The sequence below is a fragment of the Podarcis filfolensis genome (assembly GCF_964270895.1).
Source record: "Podarcis filfolensis genome assembly, chromosome: 13".
Lineage (NCBI taxonomy): Eukaryota > Metazoa > Chordata > Lepidosauria > Squamata > Lacertidae > Podarcis > Podarcis filfolensis.
The window spans coordinates 32,535,943-32,554,809 of record NC_139615.1 but is presented as its reverse complement, the minus strand read 5'-3'; the positions used below and the strand labels follow the sequence as shown (position 1 = coordinate 32,554,809).

Below are 18,867 nucleotides of genomic sequence, written 5' to 3'. Positions count from 1 at the left end.
TGCTCAGAATATGTAGGTCTGCTCTGATTTCAAATTGGCTTCTATCTATACCATGGTAGCATCCCAATTGTGGCCTCTGTATGTCCTTGAACAGAGGCTTCTTTGACGTATGTCATGTGCAGGTTAATTTCTCTATGTCGACTACCTGACTTTTAGAAGACGTCTGAAGGCAGCCCTGTTTAGGGAAGCTTTTAATATTTTATTAATTATTGTATTTTAATATTTTGTTGGAAGCTGCCCAGAGTGGCTGGGGCAACCCAGCCAGATGGGTGGGGTATGAATAAATAAATAAATATTAATTTTTATTCAGAAACAAATCTTTACCTACAGTATAGGTGCATGTACAGTCCTTTTGACAGAGTCAGAGAGGGGAGCTATTTCACTCAAGGGGACCCAGCCACTCCCATGGTTTATTTAGTGCATTTATATCCCACCTTTTTTTCCAAGGAGCTCAAAGTAGCCTACATGGTTCTCCCCACGCATTAACTCCACACAACTGAGATGCAGTGGCTGACCCAAGATCACGCAGTGAGCGTCATGGCCAAGTGGGGTTTGAACCTTGGTCTCCCATTCTAAGTACTAGACTATACTGGCTCTACAAAGAAACTGATTTCCCTCCATCCACTCCCTTCAGTTGGATGAAGCCAAGTATACCAGAATCCAGTGACCCATTGGCTTAATGTGGATTGTAAACTCCTTGTCCCTCTTTTAATTCCCTCTCATCCATGTGGCATTCTTCTGCAACTACTGCTGTCCCACATTTTGTTCTCTCTAAATCCAGATGCAAATCCTATGCGGATTTCTAAATCCTATGCAATCGACACACTTTCCTATTTGGATTTTCAGAGCAAAGGCAATTCCATTCAGAGTGTTGGCATGGATCACATTTTAACAGTTGTCATTGGGATACTTTTAATTATTTGCCTTAAGTCTAAGGTTCCATCTGCACTGTACATTTAAAGCAGTATCATGCCACTTTAAACAGTCATGGCTTCCCGACAAAGTTTTCTGGATACTGTAGTTTGTTAAGGGGGCTGAGGGTTGTTAGGGGACACCTATTCCCCTTACAGAGCTATTTCCCCTCAGAGTGGGTTGATAATCAATCTCTCTTCCCAGGGTACTCAGGAAATTGCAGCTCTGTGTGGCAAGTCTCCTAAAAATTCTCAGCACCCATAACAGGCTGCATTTCCTAAGATTCTTTGGGAGAATATGGCTGTTTAAAGGGGTATGATACTGCAGATGGGGTCCTAGTCTTTAAATTGACTTGTAAGAAAGCCTGAAAAAGCATGAAGAATGGGAAGAACCCTGTGGATAGCTCAGTCGGTAGAGCAAGGGCATCTTAATTTCAGGGTTGTGGGTTTCAGCCCCAGGTTGGGCAAAATATCCTTGCATTGCAGGGGGTTGGACTAGATGACCCCCATGGTACCTTCCAATAAAATTCTGTGATTTGAAGTAAGCAAGCAACAAGCAGGATACTTTAGGCGTCAATCTTCTCTTGGGCCCAGTTTCTGTGCCTGATAATTGTGTGTGGTTTCCCTTAGAATTGATCTGGAAACTTCAGCTGGTGCAAAGCAGTGCAGAGACAGCTCTACAGTGATACCTTGGTTTAAGAACAGCTTAGTTTATTAACAACTTGGATTAAGAATGCTGCAAACCCAGAAGTAGGTGTTTTGGTTTGTGAACTTTGTCTTGGAGTGTAAATTGAGTCCCCAGCTGCTATGGGAAAGCACGCCTTGGTTTAAGAATGCTTTGGTTTAAGAACGGACTTCCGGAATGGATTAAGTTCGTAAACCAAGGTACCACTGTACTAGGGACTGGGATGGTTGGTTGAATTCAATGAACACAAAAGGTGCACAGAGAGCCAAATTTCATGCATGACGACAATAGCACAAAGATAAAGGTGTTCAAAGGAAGACAACAGATGACAAAGCAAGTTCAGAGTTACTAATTTCTAAACAAAGTGGTAATGGAGCTCCGAGTTTGATCAGAAGCCCTGCACACTAATGGCCTGCCGATGCGGTGGACGGATGCAGCCTCCACACGGGCAGCGGAATCCAAGGGGTGGATCCCCCATGGTTGCTCTGCTGGTGCCCCTTTGCTACCGGAGAAGTGAGGAGATACCACTGTGGCTTCTGGGTTCCAGTGAGAACTCACAAGAGCCTTGTGAAAGCTTGCAGAGCTCTTGCAAGATCTTGTGGACCTCTTGTGAGAGCACCACCATATGACCCTGGTAAACAAGGCTTGGGTAGTGGTGGACAGCAGCTTACCTTTTTTGTGTCGTGTCGTGTGGGACAGGCCGCCCCTGGCAATAAGAAAATGTATCCCACAACTGTGGTTTTCTCTTTTGTTTGCCTGATCCAGGGCATTAATAATGAACTCAGGAGTGAACTTGCAGGTTCCAGGATTGATACTTGGGCTAAATTGTCCAGGCACAGCATTTTCGCTGAAGGGATACAGCATTTTCCACCACAGACCCACCCGGCAATTAATCTTACACTCTATCTGATTCAAACACACCACATCCTTTTCCTCTTCTTCTGTTAAAGAAAAAAAAGTTCAGAAACTGGGTTAGCCTTGGTTCATTTTCAACTACTGGCTCTAGCTTCTGAAATGTAAGCACTTAAGCCTATTTAACTCATTAGGAATAAATTTTGGGTAAACATGCTTACAGTAGCATAGCACACTCCAAACAGTCAAGGTCAGTGCTATCTATAATGTGAATATCTTACAGCTGATTCCTATGCTTGTTTACTCAGTCTCATTATGTTCCATAGCACCTGTTCTCATGTAAGCATACATAGCATTGCAACCTAAATCCTAGAGCACCAGAATACCTTCTTCTCCCCACTAAGATTTTAGTCATTTCTTTGGATATGCCACTTTTACCAGAGATTAAGGAGTAAATGCTTGTCTAGAAAGTTGACAGCTGCAGTTGCAGCCTTCTCTCACAGGTGCCTGTTTAGGCTTCACTGTGGTGTTAGAGACGCTGGGACTTACAGCTGCAAAGGATGAGGCCGTCCTATAGATAGTCCCTCCCTCCCTTCCACCCCCTCTCGCCTCTGCTCTACCTTCGGTTTCTTCCTTCTTCAGAGACCGTTAATAGTAGCAGAAGCAAATAACTACAGCAAGTTTTTGTTTGGTATTTTAACCTCAGGACTTGTCACCAATGCAAGCTGCAGGAGGTACCCTCCCAGAGGATGTCCAGAGGCTCTTTGAAGGTAACTAATGAAGTTGTTTGAATAATTAGGCCCATCCCCCTACAGCTTAGATGCTTTCAGGAAAAAGAAAAGATGGTAGCCACAGCAGGTTCTTCTACTTCAAGAATCCTGAACGTGGGCTTCTCTTTCATCACCTTTCCTTTCCCTTTCCTCCCTAACAGTGCTCCCAATTACATATATTTGTCCCCTATTATTATAGGGCTTTATTACATTTGAAGCAGTCTTGATTTTCAGCATTTTTCAGTGTTCTTTCGGGTGTTGTGAAATGGTAGAGTTCATGGGTGAAGGCCAACACCTTGCTAGCTGCAGGAATTCTACCGAAGTGGTGTAGTTTTATGCAGGAATTAAAGATGCAGTCTACTCATATTTGAGGGACAGATGTAATTGGATATAGGGCTGGGAGTGATATTAAAGGAGGGCCTAATATAGCTACTCCACACTACCAAAAAGGTTGAAATCCCATTGCCCCCTCAAAATGAATTCTTCCACCCCCAAAGCTCAAAGTGATCTGCAGTAAAGCAGGGATCTTTACAAACAAAACTCTCCAGTGATTTAAGATTCATGGTACCTCCCCTTATTCCAGGACTCTGCTACCTTTAAGGTGCTTCCAGACTGCTGATGTTTTGTGGGTTGGATTCAGTAGTATCCTAGTAAATCCAGGTTACTCAGTTAAAGTGGATATTGTGTTCTTGCACAGCAAACACATTTCTTCCCTGAGGAAATGTAACAGAAAAATACACTGGAAAGTGTATGATGATAATAACCTTCCTGCAAACAAATTGGAATGAATGCTGATGTCATATAACCTCCTCCCACAAACAAATCATGACGAATGCTTGATAAACAGGTTGCCTGGAAGCTACCTTAATTTATATATTTATTTATAATATAATATGTAATCTCAGCACAGGTTCCTTTCGAAGCTGTTAAAGGAAGTGTGAACATCTGCTAAAATTAGAACGCTTTAGTGATTCATTTTTAAGCAAATCATAATTTGCCAATTTAAGAGTGCATATTGCAAAATCACTTTGTATAACCTCTTGCGATGTCAAAGGAAGCATGAGGATCTACAAAAGCTACATTTTGTTTTTAGCAGGCAACACAAGTTTTGAATATTTCTCTCATTTACTTCTATAGTATTGTATTACAACAAAAATAACCCCAATAAGTAAGTTCTACCTCTTACTATGTGCCTTTGCTGACTAAACAGCATTAGAGTCTAGTGATTAAAGCTTGCATTCTAAAGGCATCCATATGTTATTTTATTGTGCATTCATGATGGAGTCCCTAAGACAGTTGGATGGCGTCTTGTACACCTCCTTCCGGCAACTCCTGCAGCCAAGCTGATGCCAAATGTCTTGCTCTGCTTTCCTTTGGACCACATCAGTGAGGCTGAGAGGGAGGTCTAATCGTCTGAGCACCCCTTGACTTCCATATACACTACCCAGGCTTGTGCCCTGGAGAGGTCACTTCAGTGCTGCTAACTCGGGAAAAACAACGCTGGAGGCAGCAGTTACAAGTCACTGGTTTTTGCAGCCACAGCAGATGCTGTGATTCTCCAGCAATTTGACTTTACCTTGGAGACAACCTCCATTGTCTCTCAAGACAGACAGATGCCGCCGCCAACAACAACAACAAGAAGAAGAAGAAGAAGAAGAAGAAGAAGATTTGGGTTCCTTGTGGCATCACGATGGTTATATGCAATTCTGCTTTTACTGCTCTTTGCAAAAATTTTGGGGCAAACATGCTGTCTTGTTTCCTGTCTATGCGTGTCCCATATCTTCCTGCTGATATCCTGCAACATTTTTTTTAACCACAAATATTTAAAGTTTCCCTCCTGTTTTTGTTGTGTTATAGTTCACAAGTGCTTCTCTCAGCAGCAGTAATGCAGTAACATTGAGGAAGCATCGTAAAACAATTAATAAAGCAGAATGATGTGCGGACGACCCAGTATAAATCCACCATTATAAATGCACTATTATTGTATCAATGAATGGCATGTTGTAGAATACACCTGTAAAAAACAAAAAATGAAACAGCACCAGACTGGAGGATTTCTATGTTAAAGCCACTCAGGCAGTTGCAGTTTACAGTTCACCAGTAAAGTTGCTATAAAATCCATACAAAAACCTAAATGTGTACTACCACCACTTGGAAACTACAGACACTATTTAGAAGCTATAGGGTGTCAAGTGGTGCATATATAAATTGTTCACATACATTTCAGGGAGAGAGCAACCATTGCCATTGACTCAACCGGTATTAGAAGTTACATGTCGGGACAAACAGGAACATTTTACTCCTTAAACTTAAGAAGGTAGGTACATAGCTATCAACTTTTCCCTTTTCTTGCGAGGAATCCTATTCGGAATAAGGGAATTTCCCTTAAAAAAAGGAAAACGTTGACAGCTATGGGTAGGTAGGCCAGTGGCAGACCTTCTTGGACACAGTGTGTTGCAGATGGAGCACCACCATTGTCATTGCAGGAAAGGCACACAGGAAGCTGTCTTATACCAAATGAGATAACTGGTCAACCTATCTTGGTATTGTCTACACTGTGGCAGGAGCTCTCCAGGGTTTCAGACAAGGGGTCTATCCCAGTCCCACCTAGAAATGCTGAGGACTGAACCTCCGGCCTTTTGCGTGTCAGAATGTACTTTAACCCTCTGTGCTCACTGTGTTGTGAGTTTACTATTAAATTGCATGAGGAAAAACAAAGCATTGTACAGGTGGTGGTTTTGGCATGTGTCTGTGTAAATATTTCCCTGGAGAAAAAAATCAGTGCACCCCTGACAATAAGAAATGAGCTATGATATCTGTGTACATGAAATATGCTGGCTTTTTGCCATATATGTATGCCTGTGTGTGCCTTGCATGCACAAACACATGGTTACACTAAGAGGCATTTTAGAATTGTTTTTTAAAATAGTAAGTTCAGCACTTCTGCTGCTTGGTCATACTGAACTAAGTATGTGTGGGAACCTCATGTCAAAGTGGCTTGGATGCAAGGTTCGGGGCATGGGAAGCAGTGGACAAAAGTCACTATCCTGTCAGGGGCAGAGGAAGGGGGTTGCAGTAGGGGTGGGCCGCCCCGGGTGTCATCACTGGGGGGGGGGGGTGACAAAATGCAGGGCAGCACTCATCGCGTTCGAGCCATGCATCTCTCCTGGGAGTGGCACAGTGGCTTGGGGGCACGCAGGCTCCACGCTGCCCCAAACGGTCCGCCCGCTGCCTCCCCTCAGCTGTAGAGCGGCTGAGCGGGAGAAGGCAGGCAGACTCCTTGGAGGCCCTGCAGAACCTCCTACCCCATCTGGCTCTGCCCTGCAGGTGGCTGTCCCTGCCCCTGGACACATGCCGCCTCAGGTGCCCGATTGGCTTGCTCCGCCGCTGTATCCTGCTGCCCTTAGTCTAAATCTATGGTTTCACAAAGGGGGAAAAGGAAGTTGGTGGCCTCAGTGCTTGATAGGAAAAGACTGGTAAGCCCACTCTCCCCAACTATTTCTTCAGCAAAGCCTTTACTATTCCCAGGCAATAATTTTGAGTCTTGGGTTACTTAATAGAGCTCTACTTTGGAATCTGTTTTTAGAATTCAGCTGTACAGCATGTGTAGTCAGAAAAGTAGCTCTGAGCATTGTGTTCCACTCTCTCCATTCATCTCATTTCCACAGCTATTTAAAATTGCCATCTTATTCTTTTCCTGGCTCTACTCCCATCTTGTGTCTTTAACTACAGTTGGATAAATAGTCATTAGCAGATGTAATTCTTCCTACCACTTACTCCCTGTGCCTGGAAAAGTTTCATCTGTTAAATATCTATATCCCTTGGCTTGCTTCTTCCCGGCAATACAAACAAAAGCTTTCTATAGGCATGTCCTGGTGTTCCAAACACTTGATAGGAAATGAGTTTTGAGAGTTGTTGCCTGCAATTTGCTTTTTGTGACCGGGCACCTGCGTTTTAATTTCTATTGAAGAAAGGACTCTGCGCATGCTCAAAGGCACTCATATCATTCCACAAGTTCTGGGGCTAAGGCACTAAAAACAGCTTTAAAAAGCTAAGCCTTTAAAAGCTAAGCCAAAGTTAAGACTCAATAATTTTGGCGCAGAGTAATGAAACCTTGTTATTTGAATCGGTTGTCTTCCCCTGCTGAATATGTGGGTTTCCTCTCCTGTTTTAGATTCGAGGCTGTGATGCAGTCGGCTCACTTCACTTTTTTTTTTTAATGCTTGGTGCTTTATTGTTCTGAGCTGACATTTCTCGTAAACAACTCATTTTCGGCACCTGCCACCTTTCCTTTAGCTTAGATTATTTTCTTGTTAGCTGACTGTTTTTAATTGAAGTCTTTGGATCCCCTTCTAAAGCAGGAGCCTTCCTTTCCTGACAAGCAGAGCAGGCTATGAATGGAGATTAATTGCGTGTCACGCTCTCCTATATCAAACTTGCTGCGTCTTTTAACAATCTGCAGAGTCTCTAGGCCTTCCGATAGGGAAGGTACGTTCCATCTATGCAAGCTAGAAAGACAGGCTCTTGAGTCAACTGCCACGTCGGCCTAATGTGTCGTCAGAAGCGATCATATCATTTAGAAAACACAGATCAGAAATAAGGGAGCTAGATTGAATTGATCTTCTGCATGTGTGGATTCACAATTTTTCTTTTTGCTTTTGTACTGAGAGTTAGTTTGTAACATGATCAGAGTATTAAAGTGGATTAATTTATAAAATGAGAGTTGCTGGGCCTCGAAGCTGCATGGAAGCCTCCCAATTCAACCCAGCAGGTGTATGGCGATGAATTTTGTATACTCAGTAGTGAGGAAAATCTCTGGACTCTTGAAAGGCACTCCTTGTGGTGTTATTTCCAGTAGTCCATGGCAGAACCCTGGTGTGAGAAAAAAGGTTCAAGGCATTAGCTCTTGTGATAACTGCTCATGCTGAAACGATTGAGGCCTATCCCATACCCAGTTCCCTCTGTCAACATAATACGTATGATATGTATGTGCAACTGGGCTTGAGTCTATGAATACTATAATGAATTTGTTAGTCTTTAATGTTCCACAATGCTCTTTATATTCAGATAGTGGCACTTATTTCTTTCTTTATGAAACGTGTATACCACTCTTTATCTGTAGATCTCAAGGAGGTTCACAGAATAAAAATACAAGATAAAAACACAAAATACATAATAAAAACAAGAACCATAACAAATCAAACCAATACTCCCCCTCCCCTGAACAACCTCTCTTTGAAAATTAAGCACTCTATCTCAAATTAAAGACTGGGTTTAGGCAAGGTGGTAACTACCCAACTGTTTCGGCATTAATATTGGTTTTTCTCTGGCCTTATATATTTTTGTTTCTTTTCCTGTTTGCAAAATATCTGCAGCCAAACTTGCTAGCTTGTCTGTGTTCTTTCTTGATATTTTATAACATCACAGATGAGCAGTAAAACTAACGCAACTTAATCTCAAACAGCTTAAATTTGAGCAGTTTACATGCTTCTCTTCCTGATCCACTCTGAAGCTTTATGGCCTGGTTTTTCTATTTCGTTTCCTGGTGCTTTGGACATGGCAGATGGCTCTGGAAATGGGACTGGGACTGGGAGGGAAAGGCTGTAGCTTGCGGAAATTTGCAGAAGTGACTGGTGTTTTTATTACAATGCACCCTGTCACTGGTCTGCAGAAGCATTGAAGTTAGGGCTGCTTTTAGGGATGGGACAGTGTGCATTTTAATATGACGCTACACGTTTCACACCTTCCAGAACATTATGCAAACTGAAAAACAGTTGTCCTTCAATGTTATAGCATTTCTTTGAATTTTACAACACAGTTCATAGAATCATAGAATGGTAGAGTTGGAAGGGACCCTGAGGATCATCTTTTAAGGTTGTGACATTATTGTTGCTTTGTTGAACTGGTAGTTTGTCTGATGTTTCTGTTAACAGCCTATTTTTTCCTTCTCCCAATTTTGCAACTACTCCCCACATCTCTCTAAACAGATGTTGAAGATTACCTGGTGGAGGGGCTGCAGGATGAGAACCTGAGTGCTACAGAGAAGAGGCAGAGGGATGCAATCTTGATTGATATAAAGCAACTTAAAGAGAGGTTTGTATATCCAACAGTTCTGATGGGGACAATTTCTGTAGCAGTTTTCTGACTTTTCTTTTAAGCAAATCTATCAAACTCAGTTTTCTGTGTCCGACAGTGGCCAAATATGGAATGCTTCAGCTGAAAGTGCAAAAGAGGGTGGAGCCTGTTCTTTTATACTTTCCTGAACTCTGAGGACCAAACTAACATGATGCTGGTTTATATGCGTCTGTTAATATTGTAGCAGCAAAAGGAGGGAGTACAGAAACATCGCCCTGACTGCAGCTTAAGTTTCCTGCAGTCTTCCTTCACTCACCCTCATGTCCCCCTTCCCACAGCAAGCTCTAATTCAGGTAGTGTGATTGGTTGTGAGAATAGCACTTGGGGGAAATGGTTGGTAAGGTGTAACTGAAAGGTTGCCCTCCTTACCCTCATACCCTTTTTACTAATAAAACTGGATAGACACACACCATGCTATCCACATGATTGTCGCAAATCTATGTTTCAACTCATCTCATTAAGCAGGGCCAACTGAAGCAATGGGCCAGGTGGAGCACTCAGAGGGACTCCTCACTGGCCACAGCCCCATCCTGGCTGCAGTCCTTTGTGCCGTTGGAGAATCAGTGTGACAGCTGGGTCCCATGCTTGGTTTGGTGCCCCTGCTGCTACCTAGGAGCAGGAATCTCTGGGAACTAAGCATATAGTACGTTGGCTGTGGAGGTACAATAACTTAAATCTTGGTAACTTTATTGCAGGGTTTAATCTTGCTCAGCATTCATTCATTCATTTAAAGAGCTGACCATTTCCTGTTCAAAAATTCTAGGGATTGGGAAAAAATCAAGAGCAAAGTTACAAGTTCAATACACATTGTCTTTTGTTTCATCTACAAGATCTTAGTGTTAAGCAGGCATTTATGCAGCAATGTATATACTTTAATGTATATGTTGCAAGGCTTGCATTGCACATAAGTCATTTCCCTAGTTTAAGCTGAAATCTTCATTCCATTTACATGGGAGTAAGCTCTACTGAATTCAACGGACTTACTTCTGAGCAGAGATGGTTAGGATTGCACTGTTAGGAATCTTTTTCATGGAGAAATAAACACATTGTTTTTGTTATGCTCCCGTTGAGCTCAAGCTGTGGATCACTTTGCCAAGCTCAGCCCACAAGCTTTAAGAAGACATTTAAATAGCAAGATAAAATGCCTTGTTCTTATTTTTTAAATAAGCTTTTTATGACAGAAAATAATATAAAATGAATATGTGTGGTATAGTTATTTTATATAGTATTTACCCTACATTTAAATGTTAAATAAATAAAGGTCACACTAGGGCCTTTTCTCTCTTGCCGCCCCTTTTGCCTCCCATCTTCTCTTCTTACCCTATACATTCCCACTCAGCTGTCAATTCCATCTCTTCCCTCCCCTTCACTCCAATGTTGCATACTACAGCCTCACTCCCACCTTGCTTTCTAACCACTTCATACATGCACTGCTTATATGAGGGGGTCCTTCTACTACTTGTCCAACCAAAATACTTCTCCATGATAAGAATGGGATACAGCTCCAAAGCCCACATGTGGAGCAACACTGGCATATGGGACAGAGTCTTACATGGAAGCCAGAATGTTCTGGAATAAGTGGCATTTCCTCTGAAGGGCAGGGTCACTTGGGGAATCTTAAGACGTTTTGCTGTTAATTTAATTGGCACCTCCATCGCCTCCACAAGCTATTAGATGCCATTGCAGGCAGATTTTGAAGGACATGTGGTGGTGGGGGATTAGAAGAATGGAGCACCTGGTGGGAATTGCAGGGCATTGCAAGGGTAAGGAGGGTCCGCATTTATTTTTTAAAGGTTCAAGTTAGGGGCATCTTAGAAAGTCAAGGACAGCCAAGAATTGTCATGCACCATGTATACTCTGCATTACAACACCAAATCGAAATTATGCACCAATAAAAGACAAAATTGTCCAGCCTTAATAAACTAAATTAAGCAAGTTTGCTTATGTTTTGCATAATTATTTTTCCTTATATTGGGCTGTATTTGTTATATTTCATACAAGGTAGAACTATAGACTATTTCATTTTAGAAATGTTGCTTCTAATCAACTGCTTTATGCAATCTCTCTCTCCTTGTTTGACGAGTTTCTTGCTGTGTGCAACGTGCCCCATTATCAACTTTATATATTGTGATTAGATCCAGCTTTATATTTGAAATATGTCCCAAATCTTAGTGATTTTAATGTATTGTCTCTTACTAACAAAGAATTATGGTGATTGGTGTTGTTTGTTTGAGTTTGTTTTTGTTATGAGGAAGGACAAAGGCTATTCAGAGTGCTGAGCTTTCTTTCGCTGACTGTTAAAAGAAGTCCTGTTTTGTGTCCAAGCCGACCTTTCTGAGATTTCACCAGGCCTACGTTCTCTGGGGCATATTTTCACAGCTGTAAAGATTGGAAACTTGCAATTTCAAGATTTTCTTAGAAAAATATATGCTGGGAAATATTTGGCTCAGTTCTAGATATGATAGAATCTGGCAATGAGTGTGCAAAAGGAAACAAGAACACGTTTTAAAGAAGCCAAAGAGTTATAGGAAAACTGGGCACGAAAGGACACATGGGAAAGGATTTAGTGAGCAGGTGTTCAAATGTTAATGCCAAAGGGAAATGAGGAAACTGGAATGCATTGTAGTGAAAGGACATGAAGGAAATAAGAGAAACCTGGTAGAGCAGTGGTTGGGTGTAAACTCTATGGACAGAACAGGGAGGTGGGCACTGGAGGTAGTGTGGCTCTGTATGTCAAGGGAAGACGTAGAATCTAATATACTAAGAATTAAACTTATGTGGGTATAAATACCAGAATTGCACTATTACCCTACAGACACTAAAACTCTGACAATGATAATGAGATGGAGGAACCTTCTCTAGATCCAACCCATTTATTTCCACATTACGGACTGGGAACGCAGGCTGAGAGTCCAGCTTCCTCAGGGTCACCCAGTTTCCGTTTGATACCTACCTTGCCATGGTGTGTCACTTTTAAGACAGGGAAAGGAATAGCTGGATAATGAATTTCTTCACTTCTGCAGGCCACTTTGACAGGTGGGTGACCCGAGCCACCTGTCAATCACTCAATTGCACTCCCAGTTATTCCTTTGTATCCATGGCTCGAGTTGAAGCTGGCCTGTGAAGGACAAAAAACCCAAACTTCTTTTGCAGGTGCAGTTTGAACCCCACTCTCTAAGCCAGGAAAGCAAAAAAGGCAAGCCAGGGGAGTGATGGATGTTTTAGAAGTGCAGGTTGAGCTTGCTTCGGATTCTTCTTCTAGCTGCAGCTTGAAGTTTCCTGTGCCTGATATTATATATGTCAGGCCAAGGAAAGGGCTGTTTGCCCCAAACAGCCTGATGGGCCTGATTAGGATATACCTCATGCTTGTGCCCAGGGCCACTAACATGGCAACCTGATTTCTGCTGTTCCTGCAGCTTCTCTTCATTGGATTTATAGAGGGGTTTGATGTAAAACCAGTATAGATTGTATTGTGGAATTATTGTGCAGAGAATGCAAACTGGGTTTCTCAAATTCACATTGTCCCATTGTAAAGAGACCTTAAACTGCATACTCCTGCTCTGACCTTTTGGTCATGCAATCACTGGCGCATTTACGCCATTGTAGACTGGTCTAAACTAGTCTAGTCTGATTTTAAACCCCCACCTTTCAGTTCACTCAAGTGGGCAGAGTGTTTTTATCCTTCGTAAGGTCACAGCCGGGTATCCCCTGCAGAAGAACGTTGTGCGATGCCCCGCTGTATCCAAATCAATCTTTCCTGCTGGCTAATTAAGCACCAGTTTTCTTACTTAGCAACTTGGGACTGTGTAATTAACAGCCCGGGTTGCCGTGAATAATTGAAAGTTAGGCACTATCTTCAGGAGATGGAGGGAACCTTCTGGATACTGGATACTGAAATAGAGTGAAGTTTGATCAGAATGTAGAACTGGACTTTCTGTAGTTCTGAATCTGAATGTAGTGGGGGAAGAAGTGCATGAAGGGTAGCTCTGTCAGGGATTTCTCCTTGTTTCACGCCCTGTGCCCTATCCTGTGTCCTTCGTCACTTCATCTCCCTTGAGCTTTCAGAAGACGTTTGGTTCTCCCTGTTCCTTCTCCGTTCTGTCTCCCTGGGCTCCTAAGTGCACTAGGGTGGCACAGGGGAGGAGTCCTTGCCTTCACATTGTGCCCCTTGAAATTACTTTCAGGAAATGTTGCTAGACCTTGACAGGTGCAAATAATTGTCCAGGGCTCTTGAAACGCACTCCTGAAAATTTATCTTATTTATTCCCCACTTTGGTTTATGACACTTTATAATACTGCCCTGAGGGGGTTAATGCCCTGCCGTGCTCCTTCTGACATAATTACTTTCCTTTAAACCATGGATGAGGAACTGTTTTACTGTTTACAGGGTAATCTGCATGCTGGCATGGGGTGGTGCCAGAGCCAAATGTATGAAGGCACCCCCTTCTCCTTTCTTCTTTTTCTGCCAGCCTCCCTATTTGCTTCTCCTTGCTGGGGCACCTAGATGTCTTGAAACAATGTTTTCTGACCAGAAGCATTTCTGAGCCCTGGTTTCAGTTAAGATCTACATACAGTCCTCTCTTCTTTCTTTTTAAAAGCTTAATTGGAGCTAGAGGTTACCTTCTCCACCTTAAAAAAAAAAAGTAGGGATGGGGAATCCCAAGCAGCTTCTGTTTACATTAACTAAGTATATGGTAATTTTAATTTCTAAACTGTGTTTGAATAATCAGAGATGAGAGCAAATGGGAAAGAGAAATTTCAGAGTAATCTTTAGCTCATTAGCTTAACTATAGCAATAATAATTCCCTAGCAATAAGAAGCTCATTAAGTCAGATGGCTTGTGATATCAAGATAAAAGTGGTATTTAAGAATGTGACCTCTTGGTCAGGCAGGTAGCTGAGCTCTCTGGTTTTAATACCCCATTTTGCTTAGCCCAGTTGGATTTTACCTTTAATTAGCTGGAGCACTGGTTTTCATATTCTAGTATGTCTGAGAGCTGACATTTCCTTCACTTGGCAATTGGATTGGATGAATTCTGTTGAACATAATTCTTGGGTCTTGGCTCTGTTGGCTTATCCTTCCCTGGCGGGCAAAATAGTTTGATTGGGAAAGCCATTTTTCTCTCTCTTCATGTCACTGCTTCATTTATATTTGAAACAGGCTCAGTTTGTGGAATGCTCTTCCCTTGAAAATGCCAACATGTTTGGTTTGTATCCAATGTTAGTCATGCTCCGAGTAGACCCATTGAAATTAATGGATAAGATTACCTTAGGTTAATTGACTTCAGTGGGCTTACTCTGAGCAGAATTTAACTGGATACAACCCTTTTTCATTTCAGGATCAAGTGAGGTATTTTTCAGTGTATCTGTTCAGTAATTACCTATAGTAGGTAGCCTCTTCTGTGATTTTTTTTGCTGTTCTTAGTGTTTATTTGGTTTTTATGATTTATGACTGCATTTATGTAATTTTATGAAATCTGCATCTTTTACCTTGGCCTGGGATCCACTGAGATGAATGAGATGAAGGGTGGGTTAAAATATTCCTAATAAATAAAGAACTAAATTCAATAACACTGTGTGTGCAGGTGAGGGAAGCTCCCCCTCCCCTGTTGTTCTTAGATGTATTTTGTTGCTTGAAGTACCTTTCATCTCACACTGGATTACTTTTTATACCTGAGCTAGGCTCTGAGAAAAGTGCCTGCAGTGATGGAGCATTGAGAGGTGAGGCGAGGGGCGAAGTTCAGCTCTCCTCACCTGCACACATCTTCCTTTTTTTTTTTTTTACAGTTTGAACTTAAACACAAACAGGGCAACTATGGCTGCCATAAAGTTTGGACCTGAGCTGTGAAGGAGCACAAAACACATACCCCCAAACACATTGAAGCTAAAATCCGGGATAGCATCTTCCTGGACACAATTTTCCCGTTTTTTATCATGATAACACAACGGCCATTTTGGTTGCCATGAGCTTGCGCAATTTTGTGGCACTGTTCCCCCCGCAAAAGTGTTTTTTCGGACAAAAATAGTGTCCAAAAATACACGTTTGGGGGCAATGTGCAAGACTTTGACTCCGAAAAAGTGCTTTTTCAGGGGGATATTGTACCACGAAATCAGGACAACCAGAATGGCCACCATTCTCTTGTGATAAAAAATGGGATGTCCTGGTTTTTCTGGGATACTTGCAGTGTATGAAAGTACATTTTGTAGGACCAATATAAAGCCTCATGAAATTGGAGTTTGAAATTTTGTGGGGAGTCTGCATGAGGAAAGTAGGCTTCTGGTAGCAGATGGCCACCATCTCAACTTGTGGAGGATGACTGGGATATTGACAGAGGGGGCAGAACTAGTGTGGTCACTTCTGCGTCCTCTCCATGCAGAGTTGAATTGTAGAAAAAGAAGTCTGAAGAAGACTTCTTCTTACACGTGCTCATATCTTATTTGTACCAAAGAACTTTGATGCCTTGTAATCCAGGATACCGATAATGTGAAGATGGAGGTCTCGCTATCTGAACACAATGCATTCTAAGGAAATTGTCCATTAGGCAAGTGTTAGCATAATGAGTGGACAATTTCCATTGATTCCTATGGGGAAATTTCTACTGCAATCCTGGCCAGAAAATTTTGACTGGCAAATGGGAGAAAAACCACTAAATTTTGACCCCCAAATGACGGGAAAAGCTGCAATGTTTTATCCTGTACTTTCCATGTATCCCATGATCGTATTATAAAGTAGTTGTGTTCTATGTTATAAATCAAGCACTGCTAGGAGTTGTTTCTTTTTGCTTTACGATGTATTTCTTATCAATAAAAAAATTGCTGTAGCGAAAGCGTTTTTTTTATTCTGAAAGTAAAAAGTTTGAGAACCACGGCTGTAAAGTGTGGCTCCGCTGCAGGCTGCTTAGAGAACAATCCTTTTGGGCCCTGAAGAGCTACCACAGGGAGGAGTTTCTTCTTATGAGGTGATTTTGAGGGAGGAGTTTCTTCTTATGAGGTGATTTTGAGGGAAAGTGGAAGATTTGAGATAGGAAAAAGTTCGCACAGGAAGAGTGACTAAAAAGCACCCTTCAGGAGGCAGTGGAGGAGGGAGCTGCAGCTTTTGGCCCTCACACAGCATTCATCAAACAGCAGCTCTGCAGCCGGGGAGTGAGAGGAAACTGAGGCCTACAGGAGCCTTGTAGACCAGAGCTGTGTAGCAGCAGACAGACTTGAGAGACCAGTTGTTACACACTAGTGGATGTAAAACTACACATTGTAATTTTATATTGTGAAGTGCCCTGAGATCTTTGGGAATAGGGTGGTATACACATTTTAATACAATGGTACAATGGTTAAGAACTTAATTCATCCTGGAGGTCCGTTCTTAACCTGAGGTACTTCTTTAGCTAATGGGGCCTCCTGCTGCCGCCGCGTGCGATTTCTGTTCTCATCCTGAGGTAAAGTTCTTAACCTGAGGTACTATTTCTGGGTTAGCAGAGTCTGTAACCTGAAGCGTCTGTAACCCGAGGTACCACTGTAATAATAATAATAATAATAATAATAATAATAATAATAATAATAATGGCAGTAATGGTGGTGGATAACTGGTTCATTATTAGACTCTATTTTTAAAAAATACATATTAAAATGTTTTTAGACCACCTTTGAGAGCAAAAGCCCCGCCTCAAGCAGCTTACAAAGCAAAATAAGAGTACATAGTTAAGTAAAACCGCTGATAAACTGTAAAACAACTGTCCTTTTAAAAATGTTAAAATCCAACAACAAGATATGGCTCAGACCATCAGTCCAACAAGCACCTCTCAAGAGAAGCTGAGGAAAACAGATGTGTCTCCAGAGCTTTCTTCAGTTCGTTTCTTAAACGAACCTCAAGGAGCTTTAGAACACCGACAGGCAACGTTTAAAGTTATATACAAGTCAGCGGACCTAAAACATGGTGGGAAAGGGCAAAACTAGAGACTAAGTCAGAGTTTGAGTCTGAGGTAAGTTCATCTGTCTTTCATTGTGCAAACATTGGTGGAAGGCTGGTATACTGTTTGAGTGAGATGGAAAAAACGCACCAATTCCATTTTTTTGTGCATTTGTGTACATCCTCTGATTCTCATAACAAAGTAAATAGTATAATGTTGTGTGATATAGTGGAGTTTTAATGCTTAGCACAGGAATTACTTACTAGTTGGTAACCCTATGGTACTTTCTGTGTGGTCTATAAACAACTGTACATCCTCCTTCAAATATTTTTAAGCAGTTGAAACGTGTCAATATATATATTTCCTCCTATGCCTTAATCTTTTCTTTTTTGCACAGGTATTGTGGGCCCAGGAGTGTATTTTGTAAAAATTTCCTTTTCTTCTCATAAGCTGTCAATGTTAATACCGATTTTTAGGTCTAATTATGGCAGAGCATTTCCATTAATGTGGATATGGACTCCTGCTGTCTGGTACTTTCTGAGAGGCTGAAAAAGAATTCACTGGTGTTTAGCTTTTGTTTTTGCATTGATGTGGGGAGAATTTAAACATCTATGGTAGTTCATATTCTTCTTGGAGTATACTTTGATACCTTATAGGTCATGATCTGTATAGTTCCCATGATTTAAAAAATATTTCCACTGAGTCCTTTCTATCTTCAATGTTATTTTTCCACCTGTTTCCTTGCAGATTAGTTATTTAATTTCAAGCAATATCGCTGTGGCTGCTTTCACACCATACATTTAAAGCACATGACTTCTGCAAAGAATCCTGGGAGCTGTAGTTTACCTGCACAGAACTGCAATTTCCAGCACCGTTCACAAACTACAGTTCCCAGAATTCTGTGGGGGGGAGGAGTAATGTGCTTTATATGTTATTTTAATTTATGGTATGTACCCAACTAAAAATGCTGAAGGTGGTATAGTCAAAACCAGTCCTTAATTTTCTCCCTCCGACTTTGGACCTGGAATGGATTTACGTTAAAGGGTGTTCTGAGGTTTCTGTTCGCCTGCCTCTTCTTCCCTCTTGCCTGCTTGAAGTCCTGTTCAGCATCAGTTATTTTTCCTTGGGTGGACATTAAAATAGCCAACAAGTTAAACCCAGATTTGTCAAGCTCTAACTTAAATATCCGCTGTGGTGGTTTTAGTGTTCTCAATTGGCTAGAAGTGCAAGGGAGTATAATTATACCCTGACTTTATAGATTTGTCTCACGGCTCGTTTATTCTAAACCGTTTTAGAGGGTGGCAGCCTTTGCTAAACGCTCTACCTGCCAGCTTTCTTTGACCCCCACCTTGAATGGGAGATTATGGTGTCTCCCTCTGTCGCTTAGTTGTTCACAGCAGTGATGCACTGCTTGCTTGATGTAAAGTGGAAGGTTTTTTTGTTTTTTGAAACGAAGTGCACAGCACAGTCTTACCATGACACTACTGTATGGTAATTTGCTACTTCACAGGGGCAAACCTTGAATGCTATGGAAGGTAAGATTAGTCAGACAGATCTTATCTGTGGTGGGGCAAAATCTACTGTCATTGAAATGAATGAAATGTAGCTTGC

General features: G+C 41.8%; 1 protein-coding gene across 11 annotated transcripts in view; it reads left to right on the top strand.

The window, feature by feature from the left end:
• SKAP1 (src kinase associated phosphoprotein 1) overlaps window positions 1-18,867 on the top strand; it is a 338,005-nt gene that overhangs the window by 18,153 nt on the left and 300,985 nt on the right. For 5 of the 11 annotated variants that reach the window (XM_083583331.1, XM_083583339.1, XM_083583340.1 and 2 more), the window contains 2 exons: window positions 3,155-3,218; window positions 9,206-9,311. In XM_083583331.1, the coding sequence (XP_083439457.1) occupies window positions 3,155-3,218; window positions 9,206-9,311 (170 nt within the window). Of the gene's footprint in view, window positions 1-1,541; window positions 1,662-2,583; window positions 2,613-3,154; window positions 3,219-9,205; window positions 9,312-16,326; window positions 16,344-16,382; window positions 16,589-18,867 lie in introns of those variants that run through there. The other 6 variants (XM_083583345.1, XM_083583344.1, XM_083583341.1 and 3 more) reach the window with 5 other exon arrangements.